At 38.2% G+C, this 19084-nt stretch overlaps 4 protein-coding genes and 1 long non-coding RNA gene across 5 annotated transcripts; 3 read left to right on the forward strand and 2 right to left on the reverse strand.

Moving 5' to 3' along the window:
* The first annotated feature begins 124 nt into the window (after positions 1–124).
* On the forward strand, positions 125–5278 carry tgfb1b (transforming growth factor, beta 1b). Its single transcript, XM_077233012.1, has 8 exons — positions 125–515; positions 597–1099; positions 1832–2098; positions 3954–4025; positions 4102–4246; positions 4356–4506; positions 4594–4704; positions 4788–5278. The coding sequence occupies exons 2-8, from the start codon at positions 757–759 to the stop codon at positions 4833–4835; spliced, it is 1137 nt and encodes a 378-aa protein (XP_077089127.1). The 5' UTR covers positions 125–515; positions 597–756; the 3' UTR covers positions 4836–5278.
* Positions 5279–7321: 2043 nt separating this feature from the next.
* Positions 7322–10370, reverse strand: cbr1l (carbonyl reductase 1-like). The gene is made up of 4 exons (XM_077233013.1): positions 9927–10370; positions 8829–9009; positions 8624–8747; positions 7322–7993 (listed from the first exon to the last, which is right to left on the reverse strand). Exons 1-4 carry the CDS (start codon positions 10213–10215, stop codon positions 7754–7756), a joined length of 834 nt encoding a protein of 277 aa, XP_077089128.1. The 5' UTR covers positions 10216–10370; the 3' UTR covers positions 7322–7753.
* Positions 10371–12963: 2593 nt separating this feature from the next.
* On the forward strand, positions 12964–13567 carry LOC143740697 (uncharacterized). The gene is made up of 4 exons (XR_013204878.1): positions 12964–13019; positions 13104–13172; positions 13301–13442; positions 13537–13567. It is a non-coding gene; the product is annotated as an uncharacterized LOC143740697 (long non-coding RNA).
* A 1678-nt stretch (positions 13568–15245) lies between these two features.
* Positions 15246–16864, forward strand: LOC143740698 (uncharacterized). The gene is made up of 2 exons (XM_077232694.1): positions 15246–15585; positions 15980–16864. The coding sequence occupies exons 1-2, from the start codon at positions 15383–15385 to the stop codon at positions 16836–16838; spliced, it is 1062 nt and encodes a 353-aa protein (XP_077088809.1). The 5' UTR covers positions 15246–15382; the 3' UTR covers positions 16839–16864.
* Positions 16865–17435: 571 nt separating this feature from the next.
* On the reverse strand, positions 17436–19084 carry LOC143740699 (uncharacterized). Its single transcript, XM_077232695.1, has 3 exons — positions 18754–19084; positions 18607–18677; positions 17436–18521 (listed from the first exon to the last, which is right to left on the reverse strand). The coding sequence occupies exons 1-3, from the start codon at positions 18946–18948 to the stop codon at positions 17552–17554; spliced, it is 1236 nt and encodes a 411-aa protein (XP_077088810.1). The 5' UTR covers positions 18949–19084; the 3' UTR covers positions 17436–17551.

Genomic DNA, 19084 nt, shown 5'->3' on the forward strand with positions numbered 1-19084 from the left:
TAAGAAGGTTTTAATGTAGTACAGGTAGGTTGTTAAGGATCTTTCCTGAATTCTTGTTTAATTAAGGAAAGAATTCATAACATCGTGTTTCATTCTAAATGTTTAATTCTTTGTTGAGTGGATAGCAATAACCAGCTGACTCCAGGCATGTGAATGCCATCATGAGTTGAACTAAACACTTTGCCTCGCATATTGTCCATAGTGCGGGGTAACTCTTCAGGGGAAACTACTGTGCTGAAAAGGAAGTGTTGTGTCATTTGGTTAAACTGTGCTGCTTCCTTTTCCTCTTTTGTCATTCCTTGAGTTGAGAGCAAACTGTTCAGAACAAGAGGATGGCACGCGAAAATAACTGATATTACTTTGAAGCTCAAATACGTGCGTTTGTTTTTTTTTCCTGTTGAGCGGGACACAAGAAACCGTTGAGATTATCGAGTGGAAACTATGTACTGTAAATTAAGCATGGTGGCTTGTGAGGAGATATATTGCGTACGTTCATTGGACCTCTGACTTCGTTGGTGAGTTTTGTTTGTTTTTTCCAGATCCATTGTGTGTTGTGCCAGCCTCCACATCTCAGTAATGTTTGGTTTCTGATTCAGGCCGTTGGGTTTGAAGTGAAGAAGACAACACCAGCTTATGCTGTAGCAATGCTAAAGTGACGATAGAACTATATCCAGAAGTGCTCGAGACCCTGTAACCATCCTGTAACCATCCATTGCCACACTCAAAGACTGAAGATAAATTCCAGCAACGCTGACCATGAGACCGGAGAGCTTATTTCTAGTATTGCAATGCCTGCTGGGATTTGTGTACTATAGCAAAGCATTGTCAACATGCAATCCTTTAGACCTGGAACTGATAAAGAGAAAGCGCATTGAAGCCATTAGAGGACAGATACTCAGCAAGCTACGTCTGCCTAAGGAACCAGAAGTAGATGAGGAAAAGGAGTTAGAAAACATCCCAGCAGAACTGATCTCAGTGTATAACAGCACTGTAGAGCTAAACCAGGAGCAGGCGGCAGATCCTGTACACCAGCCTATAGACGATCCTAATGAGGAGGGATACTATGCTAAAGAGGTTCACAAGTTCACAATGAAACCGAGTGAGTGGGTCTGTCCTTTCTCTATTGTCTAGCCTGTTGATTATTGAATGATTATTACATTGCCTTTCTTAGTGTTAGAGCCTAAGATGCTATGTGCCTGCCAATTTCCTCAGAGAGCTGAGGGTGTGCGCAAATTATCTGACCACAAACAGGAAGGAAGGCTGCTAAGAGAATGCTTATTTTAAGTGACTCATATCTTGGATTTAATGTTTCATGGTAAACTACAGTATCACTCAGATCCAATCATCCCTTGATCTATTATTGTCTCTTAAATCCATATTTGGACTATTATATGTGTTGGTTGCAAAGACAATACTAACAGTCACTCGTTTTGAGGTTTCCCATGCTTTTCACAAAAATACATATTTATTTATTTGTGGTCATTGATATGTTTTTTTTATTTTTAGATTTTAAAAAAAAGTAGGCTATCACTCAGCTCCAAAATCCCTTGATTTATTATTCTATATATTGTATTATGATTAATTTCAGTGAGCATTACCTTTTGATTGCATTTTGTAAACGGATTACTTTTATAAAGTACCAACATATCAGTTGTACAGGATGGTTATTTTATTGGTACATATAGAGCCCCGTTGTCTTTCTCATAACACATCCTTTGTTCTCTACTTTTCTTTTGGCCCTCCATTCATACAATGTCTTGTAAAATATAAAACATACATGCTTATTTCTAGACATATTTCCAATCAGTTTTGCTGTCTTTCTTATCACCAGTGAAGGATAACCCAGAAATGTTGATATGGTTCAACATCACAGATATAAAGCACAAATTGGGTTCGAGCCCCATGCTCTCCCAGGCGGAGCTCCGTTTGCGTATCAAGGAGCCTAACATGCCTAATTCAGAGCAGAGATTGGAGCTGTACCAGAACACTATGGAAAAGGCTCGCTACCTGAATTCACGCTTCATTTCCAATCAAATGTCTGGCAAGTGGGTGTCGTTTGATGTGACATCGACCTTAAAGGACTGGCTGCAGAACACGGGTGAGAATCAGTGCTCCCTTCCACAAGCTACAGTACACTTTGCTGTATTTTAGAGCTATAAATCCCATGTGTTTGGCAGAAACTATTATCTAACATGAAAAGTAGCTCATTTAGCAAAACACATCAAAAGACCCTCTCGACTGTATTAATCTTGGCAGTCTAAAAAAAAAAAAATCCCCCACTAAAATAGTCTAAAAATGTAAAAAAAACAAACAAACAAAAAACCCTTTTTAATTTACTAAATTTAATAACGTTAAGAATTAAGGTGTCCCACATTTTGCACGCAAAACTGTTACCACGTGATTTGTGATCCCTTCACACACAAAACAAAAATCCTTAAAATTGTGACATTCCAATTGAATTGACTGCATATGAGTTAAGATATATGAAAACACTATTTTATTTATTTGAAATTAGTTAATTAATAAGTGGTGTAACAAAGTGGTGTTGGTACTGAACTAAAACTAAAATGTAAAAATAATTGGTAATTGAAATAAAGCTGAAATATAAATATTGAAATATTTCTGGAAAACTTAATATTTACTTCATATAAAACAAATATTAGAAGTGTTGCCTTGGCAGATAACTAAAATAAACAAAACAACTAAAATAAAAAGAAATTGAAGCTAAATAGAAACATAATATATAAAACAAAAATTAATGAAAATGACAAAAGCACATAACAAAATTACTGAAACTTTAAAAATAAATTAAAGCTGCAAGCAGCATTTAGCGGTGTTCAAGCAGTTAAGGCCTTTAAGGCCGTTAAGCACAAAAGCATCAAAAGACATTAAGTTTTATTTAGCATTAATTTAACCACTGACAAATTAGATGGAAAAGACCATTTACAGCCAATACAGTCAATTTACCATAGGAAATGTATGGTTTTAAAGCTTTTTAACAGTTATAGCGCCACCTATGGTCCAATCTCTATAAAATTTTGCATGCTTCTTCACCATTTTGTGTCACATATGCTCACCTATTTTTGTGAAGTTCTGAGTTGTTATTTAGGATTTACAGGCTTTTGAGTTTGTTTTGCCACGCCCATTTTCTAAATGACCCGGTTATAGCGAACCAAAAAGCAAAGTTCAACTTTTTTTTTGATAATTATATATCTAGAGAGTCCAGAGAATTGTCCTAGACTGGTCTGGTTCCGATCGGGTGAAAACCAGGGACTAGTTCGCAAAAGTAGGTTTTGGACAAAATTCGACATAGCGGAAAATTTTTCTTGCCTAAATCGACATTGGAGATATACATTTTGTCCGTCTTGAGCCAAGGATCACAGTGGTGTAAAAAGCTTGAGGCTAGGACCAGTTATGAGCAATTTAGTACTTTTGGTTGCTGTAGTGCCACCTATGGGCCAATCGGGGTCATACTCTGACAGGTTCTCCCCAAAAGTGTGGCCTACCATCTGACCGAGTTTCATGTCTCTAGGCCTTACGGTTTGGGCTGCATGATTCGGTTTAGCGGAATTTTTTTTTCAAATAGCAATTACAATAGGTTTTCAGCACTTCGTGCTTGAACTCCTAATAAAAATAAAATTAGAACTGAGCATAAAAATAAAAGCTAATTCAAAATATTAATATATCTTCGATTAGTACATAAATAACCTGAATTTAACACAGCTACAAACCAAAATTTGCAAACATGTCACATTCTAAACCTGTTACCCTTTCTGGTGTAGTTCTTTTTGCAGTTACATTTTAATTTGATAGATTTTTAAGTTTGATGTTGACAATTTTTCTATTTATATTACTGAAAACACAGACACTGTTGTTTGTAAAGAAGTTTTTATTACATTAAATGAAATGTATGCGTAACAAATTAAACTTTTTCTCTAAAATGTGATTCATAGAGGCGGAGCAAGGATTTCAGTTGAAGGTGGCCTGTAATTGTAAAAATGAGGATTTTCAATTCAAAATAGCAGGTTTGTGAGTTAAAATTCAAATCCTGTATGTCTTGAGGTTGAAAGGACAAGCTAATATTTCTATTTGTGTATGCAGGTTTATCTTTTTCATCAAGAGGTGACAAAGCCACCTTAGCAGAACAAGAGCCAAAGCCCCACATTTTGGTAATGTCTCTTCCTGCTGACGGCCACAGCCCATCAAAATCTCGCCGAAAACGGCAAACTGATGCAGTTTGTGCCGAGTGAGCCTTTTATGATTCAGCATGAAAGAAAACTGACTATCCTTTTATATATAATGTTTATGTATTATATCAAAAGTCTCACAGTATGTCACCTTCATGCTTAATGCAGAAAGTCTGAGGGCTGCTGTGTGAGGAGCCTGTACATTGACTTCCGCAAAGACCTGGGCTGGAAGTGGATACATGAACCTTCTGGCTACAATGCTAACTATTGCACTGGCTCTTGCTCTTACGTCTGGACTTCCGAAAACAAGTACTCACAGGTACCAATCAGGACTTACAGATGTTTCATATACCTGGACCGTTTAGAAATGGTGTGTCTGATATGGTCCGATTTTGTTTGCCTACAGGTTCTTGCACTGTATAGGCATCATAATCCTGGTGCATCTGCTCAACCCTGCTGCGTTCCTCAGGTTCTAGAGCCACTGACCATCCTTTACTATGTGGGGCGACTACATAAGGTCAGCATTGATTTTTTATCACTTTCATTATCAGTGCTCAACAGAAACTTAATCTAATTAATGCTTAATGTAACTTTTCTCAGGTAGAACAGCTGTCAAATATGATTGTGAAGACATGCAAGTGTTGCTGAAAGTGTCGCTTCCGTTTGGTCCTGATCTTGAGGCCAAGTATTTTCTGAGGGCAACTATTTTATTCCTGTTCTTTTTTCCTTTTTTTGTCAACTTGTCCTTTTTGTTTTACTTGTCTCCACTGTATCAGTAGTATTGCTTGTTTTGTACTGTACATTTATGTGTTGAATAACATTCTACATGCTGTACACGTTGTCATAGAAGTGGACATATTCGTTGTTTGATATAAAGATGCCCAACATGTTTAATATTATTTAGCAGATAAATCATATTATGACTGAACATTTTCACCACAGTTCAGGTGTAGGTTTTAAATTGTTTTATTTAACATTAAAACACCTGTCTCTTTTTTTCAGAAACATCTGAATAAAGTTTTCCAAATGAAAACTGTTGGACATGTGTTTACTGTACGGACTGAATAAAGTGGAAAATGATATTTCTCTCAGCTCTGTTTTCATATGATTCTGTACTTCCAGGTCAACAATAAGCATTGCTTTAACTCATTGTTCTGATGCCTGGACTCAATCTATGCTTAGTTATGTTGTTGGCAGCGAAAAAAAACCATCTTTTTATTTTTATATAATTATTTTTTCATTATTTTAAAACTTATTTTTATTTTTTAATTAAAACATTGCTTTAATATCATTAGCTCCAAAACGAAGCAATGTTGCTAAAATGTAGTACAATTACGTTTTTTAGAGCCAGAGCTGTTGGTGTAACTTTATTGCTGTATAATTGTGATCACCCTTCAATGTTTTTAATGTATGTTGAGCTGTTTTCCCCGTCTCCATATTTGTTACAGGTGTTCAGGAAAGGCAATTTCCTGCCAGCTATTTTGTTGTGGCTTCAGAGCTGGCAAGGCTTTTGTTGTTGGATTTTATAAAGGAAGTGAATTAAAAGTGGTATGTACACAGCATTTTATTGAGTGATCTTACTAAAAATATAATAGATAATAGTTAGTTAACTACAATTATTTATCTTGTTTGTTAGGTGAGAAAATAATAACCTGCACAGTAGTGGCCAAATGTACGGAGGGAATTTGTGTATTTAATGACCATGCAAGTTTGATTAAATCATTAAAATATGAGAAAAATGTTTTATATTGTTTTTAAATATTAGAGCAGAATCAAACACTAAACTTGGTAAAGGTTTTTTTTTTTTTGACAAAATTATTTGCCAAAAAAGGAAAACTACAGCTACAGGTTTTAAGGTTGGTAATATATATATATCATTATTATTTGTATGTACACATTTAGTTGTTACTGTAATCAGGAGCATGTTTGTGAGCTTTTGAGGCCAAGGAGCGCCATGGATAGATCATGGATAAATCTATATAAAATTATTTATATGTATCCATGATCTATCCATGGGGCTCCTTGGCCTCAAAAACTCACAAACATGCTCCTGATTACAGTAACAAGTAAATGTGTAAATAAAATTAAAAAAATTAAAAACAGAATTAATAAAAAAAAAAAATAATATTTTAAACATGGAAACAGCATACTTTAATTCAAATTAATATAAATATTCAACCATGTGAATACAACAGAAGAGAGGCATGAATGAATCGAGTGTAGGGATTCTTTAGATTTGTGTCCTATGCTGCCATCTAGTGACACAACTGGGGTGAAGATAAATTAGTGTTACTTGCACTTTTGACAAATTAATAGAAAATGAATACTGATATATTTTGGAAAAGTTATTAGATTTTTATTGATGAAAGGTATTTAGGATATCTGAGTTTTCAGTATAATTATTCGACTGGCAATGAATTGTGTTGCAGGCTTTTCCAGCTCTCATGTTAATTCATTTACACAATGTAAATCTTTGGCGTCCTCTACTGGTTACACATCTACCATACTTTCCCTACGATTCAGAACAGTTTTAAAAGTGCTTGTCTAGCCTGCTATCCAGTTACAGGGTGTGACAAAGTAAATAAGCAAGTAAACATTTATCTTTTTATTTAAAATGAAAGTAGTGAATGAAATAAGAGATTCTTGCTTTTGCTTGACTTCAGTGTCGTAATATTGTGATCATGATCCAAACAAGATGGTTTCCTGTTTATTGAAACTGAGGGTGGGAAGTTGATTACACTGTTTTATCACTTTTAATCCACTCATAAACTTTCATCTTTAGCTGGCACAGATATAATTAATCCACTGCAATGAAAACTGCTTTCTATTGGCCAATAAGGTTAAGATACCACCAAATATTACCAGTTTATAAGTTGGATTGTTTTACAGATTGTTTTATGATGGTTTTGTTTTCTCAAAAGCCAATAAAAACTTGGATAATATCAGGGTTATTCTACTTCATGTAATAGTGAGTGATAAGGCAGGTATGATTGTGTATGAATTGCAGGGCACAAAAGTCAATCTTGTATAATACAGTTAATATTTCTCTAATGAATGCTTTAAGTATCCTAAAACAAGCACATGACCTCAGCAAAAATAACCTTTGTGCATGAAGAATGTGAATGCAGTCAAGCTGACAACCAATCATTTTAATTGTTACTTACAATTCAAGATCTCATGTTGACAAATATTTTGGCAAACTAAATATTAATTTAGCTTGATAAAATAGGAATGTATACAGAGATTTCAGTTTGTGCAGATAATAAAATCTGTTCTGTGGGAGAAGGATTTGAGGCCAAAATCTGTTTATCTTCTATTTATCTTAGTGAGATTAACGAAATAACCCAAGAAACTGAAAAGATACTGAACATCTGATATGGAGAACTCATAAACCATACAATTTACTTTCAAGAAAACTGTGCCAAGTACATATCAGAGCTTTCTAAAATGTAATTTCATGTACAGTAGTTGAAGTCAAATTTTACAGTATATTTTGGAAAAGTCAGATGTAATCATGACATTATTTTTTTAGATGGAATGAACCGATGATGCCTGATTTCTTCAGTCTACCATTCCTGTACAGTCTTGTCCCACACTAGCTGTCCATGCGGCTCTTTGGCTCCTTCAGGCAGCATGGCCAGATACACAGGAGTTTCTGCTCCTTCCTCTGGACTCTTGGTAGCATTTTGTCCAGCCATGTCAGTCCGCACCCATCCTGGACAGCAAGCATTCAGGAGGATACCATCACCTGGCCTCGTCTCGCTGAGAACTCGAGCCTGGATCTTTGATAGCACAGTCACACCAATCTAAAAAAAAGACAGAAAATAAAAACAATTCCTTTTCAGACAGATTTTTGTCTGGGCTTGCTTATTGCTAAAATACACAACCTAGCAAATCACGCTCTTGGTATGTTAGGGGCTGCATCCGAAAGCTTAGGCAGCTGAATTGTTGCCTTGCTGGGACTGCCCTATCAGCAAATGACTTTGCAAGCAGCATAATGGTTTAATGATCTACAACAAAATCAAGGGAACTTTGGAGATAACTAAGTGAATTTATATATATATATACTGTATATATATATATATATATATATATTACTACAATATTAATTTCTCGCTAAATGCCACCAAAGGTGGAAAAAGTTGGTCAGAACCATACATGTATACACGAACTGACCACCAAATGCAACTTTCAGATACTATTTTTTATTTTTGAGCTCAATTATCATGGAATGGAATGTGCAGCATTGTGGGATATCATAGACAGCAAAGGAAATCAATCAGATGAAGGTATTCTCATGTACACAGGATCATAACATGACCACTGGATTCGGACATGCCTTGTTACCTTTCTTCCTCCGTATGCTGTCTATGGAGGCAGCTTTTTTTTATTTTTTATTTCGGATGCAGCCAGGGACAAATAAGGATGTTTGTTACCTTGGTGGTACCATAGGCAGTGTTTGGCCAGCCCTGAGCCGTATGATCCCCTGTCTGTGCAGCATGAACAAACTCTCCCATCAGCAGGCACAACTCCTCCTCTGACAAATCTTTATTTCTGAATCTGTCCAAAACATAAAACAAAAAATACTTGATTTGCTGTTTACTTTACCTTATCACTTATTATAAAAATCGATTCACACACTTTGCCTGTAGTTCAGGATTGCACTGGTCAAGGGATTTCTTGCTAACAAAGCTGGACACATTGGCCACTCGAGCATTGGGTCGAAGTATCGGCAGAAGAGCATGACACACCCACAGTGTTCCCCAGAAGTTGGTGCGCATGGACACTTCAGCCTGTTCTCCAAATGGCTCTGTTGCTGAATCTAGATAAAATAAGAGAATTTCAAATGGATGTAAATGGATGCAGAATGTTAAAAAAAAAAAAAAAGCAGCAAGGGTCTAGAGACACATTTTGAAATGCATGTTTACATAAAAAATATATAAAAAAGCAGCACTGTGGAATGCAAAAAACAAAAACAAAACGATTTATGTGTAAACGTGCCCTAAATGAACAGAATAGAGTGAAGATTTTAGCACAGAATTCTGTATGGACCGATAATAATATAATTAATATAATATAATATAATCAGTGTTGGGTGTAATGCATTACCAGTAATTAATACTTTCCCATTAAAAGTAAAGTAAGGGATTACTCTTAATTTTTCTGTAATTTAATTACAGTTACTTCTAATGTAATTTCAATAATTACTGTTTAGAACAATTCTATATAAAACAATAGTGGATTTAACAGATACATTTAATGTCTGATGTTTAAATGTACGTTTTTAATGTAACCTTCTCTCTTTAAATACGTTGGTCAGTTCAAGTAAAATGTATGCAATTTTATTTATGTTGAAAGAATTAAAAGAGCAGTTTCATGTCTCCTTGTATTGGTCAGTATAGAATTGTGTTGATATGTGTTTGTGATATTGTGTTTCGATATTTAGAAAATAGGCTAATTATTAGTAATAAGTAATGCAATACCTTTGTAGAGAGAGTAGCCTACTAAGTACAGTAATCTAATTACACTGCTGAGGATGTAATTAGTAGCTATGTAATTACTTTTGAACTTAACTTAAAAATACCCAACACTGAATAATATAATATAATATAATATAATATAATATAATATAATATAATGTAGAATGTTTTAATTGTTCTTTGACACTCTTTTTGACAGAGCATTAAGGCTTAAAGATTTACGTAGGTCTGCGTTGAAAGCAGAACATTCAAAACTAACGTTTGAAGGCAATTCCCGCGTTGTTGATAAGAACATCCAGGCCGCCGTACTTTTCCTCCAGAAACTTCTTGAGTTTTAGAGAGCTTCCTTGGTCACAAACATCAAGTTGATGGAAGATTACGTTTTTGCACCCCTCCGCTTGCAGTCCAGCAATAGCCTCTTGTCCCAGTTTCTCATTCCGTGCGGTGAGGAGAATATCTCCTTTGAAACCTGCCTTGGACAGCCCTTTAACAATTGCCAGTCCGATGCCCTTATTTGCCCCTGTAACTACAGCCACTTTTTTGGACATTGTGGGTTTCTATTGTCTGCCGTTAAGCGAAGAAATTAAGCCACGAAAATAAAGAATCTGCACTCTGGTGTTTAATGTTGAAATACTAGTTTCTGAAATGTTCCGCACTTTCGAAGCGTAGCTCCTCCTCTAAAACTGTCAACAAAAGAAAGTGCAAGTCATGCTTACTTTTGCTTTCATTGATAACATTGATGATAGCTTTTTCACTTCCCACGGGTAACTTAAATGCAGTATGTTATAAAAAAATATGATATTGAATGTTATAAAATAGAACGTGTTTAAATGCTATTCTGTTACAAATAAGGATGCATTTAAAGTTAAGGTTGTAGGCTACTTTATTCATTTTGTGTGATTTGGATGTTCAAGTTGAAAATGTAAAAATGCTCCACCACCTGGGGAGTTGTGAGTGGAACCAGAGAGGGAGGAGATATATGCTGGGTCCCAATTCGCATACTATCCGTCCTAAATAGTATTCGAAAATAGAATTAGTACGTCCCAAATCGTAGTATTTTGAAATGAGTGTTCCAAAGATACCCGGATGGTCTACTATTTCCGGTCAGAATCCGAAGTGCAGATCGATGCACACTCTAACTGTGCGTTCACACCGCCGCCGGCGAGAGCGTCAAAGTGGCCGGAAGTCATTCATTGTCAATGAGAGCCGGCGGCGAGCTCCGGCGAGAGCGGCGCGGCGCGGCGCGTCTTGGACGGTGAGAGCGGCGAGGAGAGTTGAAGTCAGGTCAACTTTATGGTAATAAGCAATAGGCTCTATGCAGTACCGCTGCTAGACATTTTGGTGCCCTAAGCATAATTCCTTTATGGTGCCCCCCGCCCCTGGGAAAAAAAAAAACGTTTATTTTTGCCGGTTTAACTTTAACTTTTTAACGCGCAATCCAACGGAACACTGAGGCGGCGGCGGCACCATCGTTACTTTCTAGAGCAATTAAATACTCTTGTTCCGCCTGTCTTGTTATATACATCCCTAAAAAGTGCCTAATAATATTTCTATAATGAAATAATATCGGCACTATAATTATTATGACTATGATATGATGATTGATTTTTCATTAGGCTATTTTTGGTGCCCCCCTCAGCACTTGGTGCCCTACGCACAGTGCGTGATGCGCGTGGTGGGAGCGGCGGCGCTGGCTCTATGCAGCGGGGATTGTGACGTGTTTCCGACTACACTCTCTACTGGGCTAACAGTTTCGTGAAAAGTCCTCTTACCGGCTCCCGCTTCCTCTCCCTCTGACATTTCCGTCAATACAACGAGAGGAAGCGGGAGCCGGTAAGAGGACTTTTCACGAGTGAAGATATTATTGCGCCAAGTCGAAGTGCTCAAAAGCACTTGTTATGGTATTCCGCCATACAATATAGTCATCAATTTTAAACGCTTAGAAAAGCGCAACGGTTTATTTTGTGTCACCAGCCCAGGTCAAGTTACACTACTCGAGTAACTGTGTTTACATAGGGAAAACGTGGAAGTGTTTGGTCGCTTCTCTGCTTGGCCCATATTTAATGCATAGGCTAAGCTAAGTGCTAACATAGTTTTGCGGCAATACAGAGCGATATAGTGCACGAAATGAGACGAGAGAGGTATGTATCAACTCGTCTTAGTTAAGGGAATAACATAGTTTAATAAGAAAAACTGGTGGAGTATGCCTTTAAGATCAGGGGCCTGTACCATGAAGGTAGCTGAACAAACTCGGGGTTACAGGATTAGTTTTGAGTTGACAAAACCGAACCGATGCAATCAGGCTTTATTGGTACCATGACGCAGCTCATCAACTTTCTCTGTCAACTCAGGCTTTGATCTTAACTTATGATTAATCCACGAGAACGTGCACATAAAAGAGTGACGTCGGCACTGAACAACCAATCGCGTTCGAAATGGATAGAGCGAGAGCTATATATTTTTCCGCGCAGGAGCAAGAGATAATTATTCAAAAATATGAAGAATATAAAAGTGTTTTTCAAGCACGCAGTAACACTGTATCTGCTGCCAAAGCAAGAGAAGATTCTTGGAGGAAGATTGCTGATTGCGTTAGTGCGTAAGTTAAACAATTAATGTAAAATGATGTAATCATATTAAAAATGTATTAAATGCTAAAATAAACATGTGTGTATTCGTGTTGATATACATGCATGCATGCATACTATACATACGTGTGTGTAGATGTATGTAAAATGTGAATGTATAGGCTATTCCTAAGAAAGATTGATATTCATATATTTTTAGATGCAACCCCAACTCCAAACGTTCTTGGCAGCAGATCAAGACAAAATATAAAAATATAATTCAAAGTGGTGAGTATTTACCACAACCTTTTATTATTTTTGTGAACATTTATTCATAAAAACTTGTTTGCAGCAAACAGAAAAAAATGTGAAATCAGGAAAACTGGGGGAGGGCCACCTCCTCAAAATTACACTGTGGCCGAGGAGTTGGCGCTGAGTAATAATAAGGGACGGCCGATTATGGATGGCATTGCAAGTGCTGTACAGTCTGACCCTGGTGCTGGCTCCTCGAAGCAAGTGACACTGGGTATGTGTGTGCAATGCATTACTGATGTTTTAAAAAGGGTTAAATTTGGCTGACTCTGTTCTGCAGTAGAGGGAAATACAGTGTCCCTGTTGAAGCCAGCACACATGCACACAGTCTCCCACACAGAGGTCAGTATATGTAGCAGACAGAACACCATGAACATAGCCTGCTTTATAACAGTTATGCTTTATATTTGCCTTTTATTATGGGTGAACCAAATGATGAAGACACTCTGTCTGTGTGTTCTGAGACAGTTGCTGAGGTGAATGCACTGGGCTTTTTATTACGGCACACATTTGAATGTCATAATTAAGTGACTGGCCCTTACACATCTCTTTTATTGTAGGATTTTTCACAACCTGCCCCAGAAACTGAAGCCTCTACCTCAATGGGCTACAGAAGGAATGTGAACAAGGTAATGCTTTAAACCCTTGACATAAATTACAGTCAGTCCTATGTTTGTAGATAGTCATGCCACTTTTTGTGATTTGATCAACCTCCAGAAAACTTGTAATGATCATGTTTGTGGTGGAATTGTTTCAGGTGGAAACAGACTCAGTCAGGGCCCTTTATAAAAGGAGCCTAGAACTAGACTGTGAGCTAAAGGAGCTAGACTGTGAGCTGAGGAGGCTCCAAATTAAAAAAATTAAATTGGAGATCAAACAGCTGGAAAAAACAGATCTCCGTTTGTGAACTTTTTTTTAAACAAGTAACGCTTTAGTATGAACACTATGAATGTCTATTAATGTAATTTTCTTGCTCTCTTTCTTCCTCCCTAGCCACATGACCAATAAAACAGTTTGAGTCCTATCTGCAGTGTCAGTGTGCTTTTATTAAGTAAAATATTGTGTTGTGATCGCATCTCTGACAGCTGCCCCAGCTGGGTGGTCAAGTGTGATGGGGTCAATTTCATCAGGGAGAAGCTGGTTTTGTGGTGGTTCTCGCTCCTTTCTGATAGTGGCTATATTATGCAGAATGGCACATGCAGCCACTATCTGAGGGCCACATCGAAGCGGTTTTGTGGCCCTGTCTGGGGGTCAGGATAGGGCGTTAGCAAAAACCTCTGGCATGCATAACCTCTATCTCCTACCAACAGGCCATCAAAAAGCCCTGTCATAGAACAGAAAAGGGGAAAAATTTGTAAGTTTTGCCATTAAAATAAAAAATGTAAAGTGTACTGTACCAAATTTAACTTGCCTTCCTCAAAGCGCTGACACAAAATAGACTCACGGAAAATGCGTGAGTCATGCACTGAGCCAGGCCATTTGGAATCCAAGCTTGTGATCATGCATTCATGATCACAAGTCATCTGCAGATGAAATGTACAGTAAATCATTGTCCTATCTGTTAGTTACTATTTATTTAAAGATTGATCTCAATGCAAATAAAAATAATTTCACATAGGGTATAGTAGCCCTACCTGAACATTAAGGCTGTGAAAGGACTTTCTGTTCACATAATCTGCCTCATGTTCTCCTAGAGCTGTGGAGATTGCAACATGTGTGCAGTCTATTGCTCCTATGACTCTAGGGAATCCTATCATAGGAATTAAACATATATATTTAAAACATTTCTTAACAGGTAGCTACTGCAGACTATTGTACAATAGATTTCTAAGTGTGAATTTTTTTTTTTTTTGAAGAAAAAAAATTTGTGTGAAAGGCTACATTTGTTCATGTGATGTCACCCTATCAATATATCTTACCGCCAATTTTATAAAAGCCCTCTTTTATGGACATGGTGGATATATGTCCAGGGAACACAATGAAGCTATTTATGTACCCCTGCAGAGCGAGGACCACCTTGCGAATTGTTCGACAGACCGTGTTTTTCCCTAGATTCTCTGCATCACCGACCGCATACAAGTATGTACCACTTGCAAAAAACCGCAACGCAATACATACCATTTGCGGTACAGTAAGTGCATGGCTTCGACGAGTCACATTTGTTATGTGCGGCTCAAGAAGTTCGCAAAGATAAGACATTCCTTCCGCGGAAAATCTGTATCTTTCATACAAGTAAATATCAGGAAAGTCAAAGGGATTTTGTCTGTCCCTAAAAACTCTTTCTCTACAAAGTGCTCGTCTAACAATTTGCGCGGAGATGTCCACGGGATTTTGGAGAAAAGGTGAAGCCATTGCAACAGAGAACAGACACTGGGAATCAGTTACGTCACCTATATGTTTCTTGGCTCACAGCTGATTGGTCAAACTTCAGTCTGAGCTCTCGAATCCAGAACTTAACCTGCCCCGGAGCAGGCTAGCCGTGCAGCGTAAGATACCATGGCAACGAACACCGATTAAAGCCGAGCTGCTTTCATAGTACCTAAAACCCAGAGTTGGCGGAAACTAAGCTGAAACATAGCTGGCTAGCCACCTAAACCGGCTTCATGGTACAGGCCCCAGGAGGGATGACTTCAAAGTCAACAAAAACACAAAGGTGTGTAGCGTTCATTTCAAACCCGATGACTTTTTGGAAGGGACTAGACTGAGACGTCTGAAAAAAGGTGCTTTCCCTACATTGTTTGAGTGGAACCGTTACCAAGTGCAGCCGCCGAGGTCGAGTGTTTGGGAACGGCGAGAGAGACCGCTGCCCACTGATCCTGACTCGGACGTAGAGCAAGATATGGACTTTGACGTGGAGAGGACTGGACACGATTATTGTTCAGTTCCCGAAGCTTCAGCTGTGGACATGGTATTGCATGAAAATGAGGAGTTGACAAGGGAGATAGAAGATCTACGGAAGCAGTTGGACCAGACCAAGATCACACTTCGCTTTGGTCTCCAGAGATTTGCTGGGTCCGATGAGGACATACGCTTTTATACAAGGTAAAATTATATTGCCTGTGATAAGCATTTGTAATAGCGTTGCCATTGTCCTGAAAACACTAGTCCACGTTGTTATTAAATATTATTGGAGTTGTATAAGCTAGCTGCACGTAAAAGTTGGCTACACAGACCAAAATAATAACAACAACATTGGCCAACATAATTATAAGTATGAATAGCAGCTTTTGTCATCAACAGCAATCAGAGTTAGTTTAATCATGCATACCGAATTCCATAATTTTCATGACTCATGTTGTATTACAAGATTTTTGTATCAGTTACTTGTAGTTCAGGATTCTTATTTCCTAAACTGGAAATTAATATACTATACTATAAACCAAAGTGTAAGTATTTTATGCCATGTGAGAACCAATGCACTTTTCTTTCTTGACAGATTTGCAACCTATAACCACCTGATGGCCTTCTGGGAACTGATTGAACCAGCAATGCACAGAATGATTCGTGTCACCAACTCCAAAGTCACCAAGGAGGCTGGAAACACTCGTGCACTTCCTGCAATAGATGAGTTCTTCCTGTTCATGATGCATCTTGCTTTGGGCCTCAAGCAAAAGGACCTTGGTCATCGCTTCCATGTACATCAGGCCACTGTGAGCCGCATCATAACAACCTGGGCCAACTTCCTGTACTTTGTCCTGGGGTCAGTGTGCATTTGGATGCCGAAAGAGAGAGTACGAGCCCATCTGCCAGAGGAATTTCATCTTTTCCGAGACACACAGGTTATCCTGGATTGTACTGAGATCCGCTGCCAAACACCTTCCTCTTTGCTATTACAAAGTGAGGTTTTTTCAAACTATAAGTCTCACTGCACATTCAAGGCTTTAATAGGAATGGCACCTCATGGTGCAATAACATTTGTGTCTGGACTCTATGCAGGGTCTATTAGTGACCGGGAATTGTTCAAACAGTCAGGGATCATTAACCTTCTTACCCCTGGCATGGCCATCATGGTGGATAAGGGCTTCTTAATTGACAGCCTTGTGCCATGCAAAATTCACCGGCCTGTTTTCCTGACCAAGGAAAAACAAATGTTACCTCATGAAGTGACACACACTCAGTCTGTGGCCAGGCTCAGGGTACACGTTGAACGTCTTATCCGTCGAGTGAAGGAGCACAAGTTGTTTGACGCAGTCATCCCCTTGTCCATTTCTGGTAGCATAAACCAACTGTTTACAGTGGCATGTTTGCTTGTGAACTACCAATGTGGACCACTTGTCAAGGCATGGAGCCACTGAGTCTAAAAACCCTCATCCTTGTTAAAGGGATAGTTCACCCAAAAATGAAAATTCTGTCAGCATTTACTCACCCTCATGTTGTTCAACCCCGTAAGTCCTTCGTTCAATTCGTGTTCTGAAGATGAACGAAGGTCTTACGGGGTTGGAACAACATGAGGGTGAGTAAATACTGACAGAATTTTCATTTTTGGGCTAACTATCCCATTAATGTGCTACGGTTTGTCACCTGTAAATATTCTACATATACTTTTGTAAAAACTATGGATATCACACTCTCTTCTGTATTCATTAATCTGATCAACAGACAAAACTAAGAAAGTGTTTCCTTAAACATTTTTTATTATAATTTCATAATGCATAACATATTACATATTTATTTATTAACTATACAAATCTAAATATTTAGTATATATGTACGTGTAATGTAATATAAGATAGGTATATATATTGTATAAATATAGTGTGTGTGTGTATATATATATATATATATATATATATATATATATATATAGTATATTGTGTATATATGTAAATATTGTTTATAGTGTAAATAAATAAAATAAAAATAATGCTGTATATAATAATTTCAATAATTGAATGGACCACCAGTGGTACGTGGCCACACTGTAACACTTAAAACACAGTCATTAAATAAAGCAACATTTGTACAATTGTAGAAATTGAGAAATACTTCACTGTTATCTAAAAATGACTTAAACACGCAAACACTTCAGTATGTAGTGGTAAAAAAAAAACAGATCTGCTCGGTCTCTAATGGTGCGCATTACATCAATATTTTTGTATATACGCTCAACAAGCATGTCCTCCTGCGCACATACTACAAAATCACACCACTCGAAACCTGTTAGGAGGATCTGACCTTGCTCTTGCCAGTAATACTTGTGCTGCCTCCTAAGCTGCAAAGCACCATCTGACATTTTGAGGTAGGGACAGTCAACATAACTCTGGATGTTGGGGCATTTTATTTCCAGCAGGCCAAATGGTGGGTTGTCAGAAGGATCGAAAACGACTCCATCGGGAGAGCATCCCAGCCATGGAGCATCAGGGTGTATAATGAACCCGCAGGGTGAATAATTCACATTTTTTAAACTGCAGTACTCTGTCACGGCAACTGGCTCCATATCGATTCCTCTTCTCATGTCCTTTGTCATGACAGTCCCCCTCAAAATTCTGTGTGCCAGATTTTCAGCAGATGTATGACAGCGAACATGGCATGCCTCGTGAAAGCGTGTAGATGTGACTCGCATCTTTCTCAGTCGATGCCATTCCTGGCATGAGCTCTGTTCCTGTGTTGCAGCTTCAACCCTGTGGGCCATGTCGAATGACACCTGTAGCGATTTCATATATACATGTTCCTCCTCTGATAACACATAAGAGCATGTGGTTGGCTCAAGCCTATAGCTTTGGACGGGAATAGAAGGTTGGGCAGGGGCGTCTGGGATGTTGATGATTTCCCGCATTTCTGGTGGTTTTAGCTGAAATGACAGCACACTCCCTGCCTGGACAGCCCCAAAAGCTGACTGAACTAATGAGACTTCTGCTGACATGCCCATGGTGGTCACTAGAGGTGCAAGCAAAGGGGGAAAGTCCTTATATACCTCTGTCACTCTCAATGTGGCTAGATCTGGCATTTCCCCGTCCAGTGCTTTGTAGAGAGAACTTCTGAAAAAGTTAAAGTGAAAAAAACGTTTATAAAAAACTGCAGCGTACAGATTAAACACATAAACTAAAGGTAATGTAATCTCACCTCACACAAACAGCGGTTGAATTCTGGGGTTTGCGGACCTCCATGTCTCCCACCGGACCTGGCCTAACACCCTGACAGCAAAGACACATTTTGACATGGCATCACAATAGCTACATGTGCAATTCACATGACAGACAGATGACTTACCAAGGTCCTTGGTTTATGCCAGATCTGCTCAGTGTCTGTGCAACTGTGCACTGGGGGTACAGCAGGGATGCTTAATTGTGAGAAGTGCACTGTTTGATACAGTAGTGCAACCAAATGGTTGCATAAGGCACACCCCGCCACAAAGGAGCAGTGGGTGCTCGCCAAAATGACCGGTTTTGAATGTTTTAACACCATCTAGGGAGAAATAGAAGCTTAGATGACAAATACCTCTCAAGAGCTAAACTGTTAACAAGAGGAAAATATAACTAATAAAAGCATACAGTGTATTCTAGATGAGAGGCACATATGTTAAAATGTAGGCCTACCCATT

This window comes from Siphateles boraxobius, unplaced genomic scaffold (genome assembly GCF_051911475.1).
Source record: "Siphateles boraxobius isolate OS27281-9 unplaced genomic scaffold, OSU_SipBor_1 18, whole genome shotgun sequence".
Taxonomy (NCBI): domain Eukaryota; kingdom Metazoa; phylum Chordata; class Actinopteri; order Cypriniformes; family Leuciscidae; genus Siphateles; species Siphateles boraxobius.